The sequence below is a fragment of the Chanos chanos genome, chromosome 15 (genome assembly GCF_902362185.1).
Source record: "Chanos chanos chromosome 15, fChaCha1.1, whole genome shotgun sequence".
Lineage (NCBI taxonomy): Eukaryota > Metazoa > Chordata > Actinopteri > Gonorynchiformes > Chanidae > Chanos > Chanos chanos.
Genome location: NC_044509.1, coordinates 9002967 through 9005804, shown reverse-complemented (window position 1 = coordinate 9005804; position 2838 = coordinate 9002967). Strand labels below are relative to the sequence as shown.

Here is a 2838-nt window from a genome sequence, read left to right as displayed (position 1 = left end):
TAAAATGTGCTCTCACCTTCTTTGCCGCTGGACCCATAGCTTCTGAAGTATGTGGGATTTCCTCATCAGGCACAGAGTCAGAGGTATTGGTAGGTTTACTGCTATCTTTGAGGAAAAACTTTTCAAGGTTGGATTGTTTTGCCATAGATAGATGTGTACTATGAAAACTGATAAATTACTTCAAAGTTGAACAGTAGTGGGCTTAGTAGCAAGTATTGCACAATAGTAGAGTGCACCCTTTTGGGGAAAAAGTACTGTAGGCTGTTAATAGGCTGTTTCACTGTCAAAACACAAATGTCCTGTTTAGGGGTAGCCTTCGTTATAGCAACATGATGAGACTAACCAAAAACAGGTGCGACTGATGATTCAGTTACCATGGTTAACTAAGGGATCAGGAAGTACATATGTAAATCTAACAATGACCAAAAGGAGGGGGATGGGGGTGGGGAGAGAGCCATGGAGGTGACAGTGACCAGAGCTGGAGGAGGAGCCTCCAAGGTGACGGTGCAAGGACCAGGAGCCTCCGAGCTGATGGAGCCAGGACCAGGAGCTGGAGGAGGAGCCTACGTGGTGATGGGGCTTGGACCAGGAGCCTCCAAGGCAACAATACAGTGTTGAGGCTGTGCATTGATACATTGATTGATATATGGAAAGTAGACCGTGTAATGATTGAATGAACGAGACACAATAAAGTCAATCAGCTTTATTTCTGTCCAAGAGGGAGCTCATTTGCTAGGTAAGAATCTGTCCAAGTGGGAGCTCCTTTGCTAGGTAAGAATCTCAAGTGGGAGGTCTTAAAAATGACCAATGAACTCATCATAATAAGTGGGAGGAGAATATTATAAAAATTAATAAAACAAAGTGTAAATTGGGAAATCAGTAGGATGCAGAAACCGACACTTCTTGAAGGTTCTCTGGCTACACCAGGAGAACTCGTCCTCTGATACTAATCTGTTACTTGATCTGGATGGATAACGCTCTTGCAGTGAAAGAAAACCATGGAACTCAGTATTGCTTTCCATTTTACAACTTTTCTTGTTTGAGGGCAGTGCGGACTAATGGAGAAAACATCATGATGTACTTATTTTTTGCCTCTTTGTCAGTGTTAACAGTGTTCTTGAACCTACTAGTGATAATCTCTATTTCCCACTTTAAGCAGCTCCACACTCCAACCAACTTGCTCATTCTCTCGCTGGCTGTGTCAGATCTGATTGTAGGATTTTTTGTTATGCCCTTGGAGACCATTCGACTAATTGAAAATTGCTGGTACTTTGGGGATGTGTTTTGCTCCATTTATCCATTGACTGGCTATACTGTTATATCAGCATCTCTTGGCAACCTTGTTTTTATATCTATTGACCGCTATATTGCTGTGAGCAATCCATTACACTATACTTCTTTAGTAACCAAAGGTAAAACTTTTACTTGTATATTAATTTGCTGGTCTTGTTCTCTTTTTTATTCTGTGAGCATATTGTTTAATCATTTATTTTATCCAGGGACACATAGCACATGCTACGGAGAGTGTGTGCTCATCATCAGCTTCACTTGGGTTGTCATTGACCTTTTTGTTTCCTTAATTGCACCATGTTCTGTTGTGTGCTCCCTGTATATGAGGATATTTTGCATTGCAAGACGTCAGGCTAATGTGATTAAGTCTGTTAAAGTAAATTTAAAATCCGAGGATGAGGTCGTGGCTTCTAAGTCTGAGAGGAAAGCAGCAAAAACTTTAGGTATAGTTGTTGCAGTTTATATGCTCTGTTGGGTACCATTTTATATTTCCACTCTGGTTGAGGGTGGTATGAATTCTGCATCATTTTACAGCAGTTTTTTCACCTGGGTTATGAACATGAACTCATGCATGAACCCTATAATATATGCATTGTTTTATCCTTGGTTCAGGGTATCAGTGAAACACACTTTAACACTCAAAATATTTGAGCCATCATCTTCATATTTGACTTTGTTACAATAGGGTTATCTTTGTTACACTAAGATATTTCAAATAACAATAAAATATGTTCATATTCTTTTGACCAAACAATATTTTCAATTGCTCTGAAATATGTATGAGAACAGAGGGATTTTCATCATTTTTTCATAAACATATCCATTGTAAAATTATAATGTGCATCCTATTTCAGAAGGGTTTTTTCTGTGCTGAGAATATGAGAAACTGAAAGTAATAATAGTAATTAGTAACAATAGTAATTAAAGTAAACAAATAAACCTCTAAAAATAACCATGTAAAACAATTGCTGTGACGTATTACACTACATGACTCATTTCAAGTACCAATCAGAAAACTGTCCTTAATTCCACATTTCATTATAGAGGAACAACAAACTGTTTCATGAAACATATGAAGTAAGCTCGTAAATTTTATCCATCTGATTTTCTCCTCACTGCAGCAGGTTTATTACCTTTTAATAGTAGTAAAAGTTTGCCATTAGCACATATATAAAGAGACTTTGTGAGCCAGCCACATCTTATGCTACTTCAGAACCACACTAAACAGTTGAGTGGGACAGCAGCACTTCTAACTATAATGTGCTTACATACCACATCCAAAGGTCCTGGCAGGAGAAAATAGCTAGCTAATTACTTCACTCTTCTTATTTATTGGTAATTACACTTGATATTTATTTATTTCATCTTTACCTGCTTTTGCACCACTCAGATTACAGCTACATTACAATTATGCTATGATTGTGCATCTAGGAAACATGGTGCATGAGCGATGAGCACACATTAGTTGAAAGAAAAAGGTTCTTGGTTGAAGTCCTACTATAGGTCCTTACTGCATGGAGTTTGCATGATGAGGTGAGATTGAATATC

The 2838-nt window shown here is 38.1% G+C and overlaps 1 protein-coding gene across 1 annotated transcript; it reads left to right on the top strand.

Moving 5' to 3' along the window:
* The first annotated feature begins 967 nt into the window (after positions 1–967).
* On the top strand, positions 968–1975 carry LOC115828782 (trace amine-associated receptor 13c-like). Its single transcript, XM_030792873.1, has one exon. The coding sequence runs from the start codon at positions 968–970 to the stop codon at positions 1973–1975; it is 1008 nt and encodes a 335-aa protein (XP_030648733.1).
* The last annotated feature ends 863 nt before the right edge of the window (positions 1976–2838 follow it).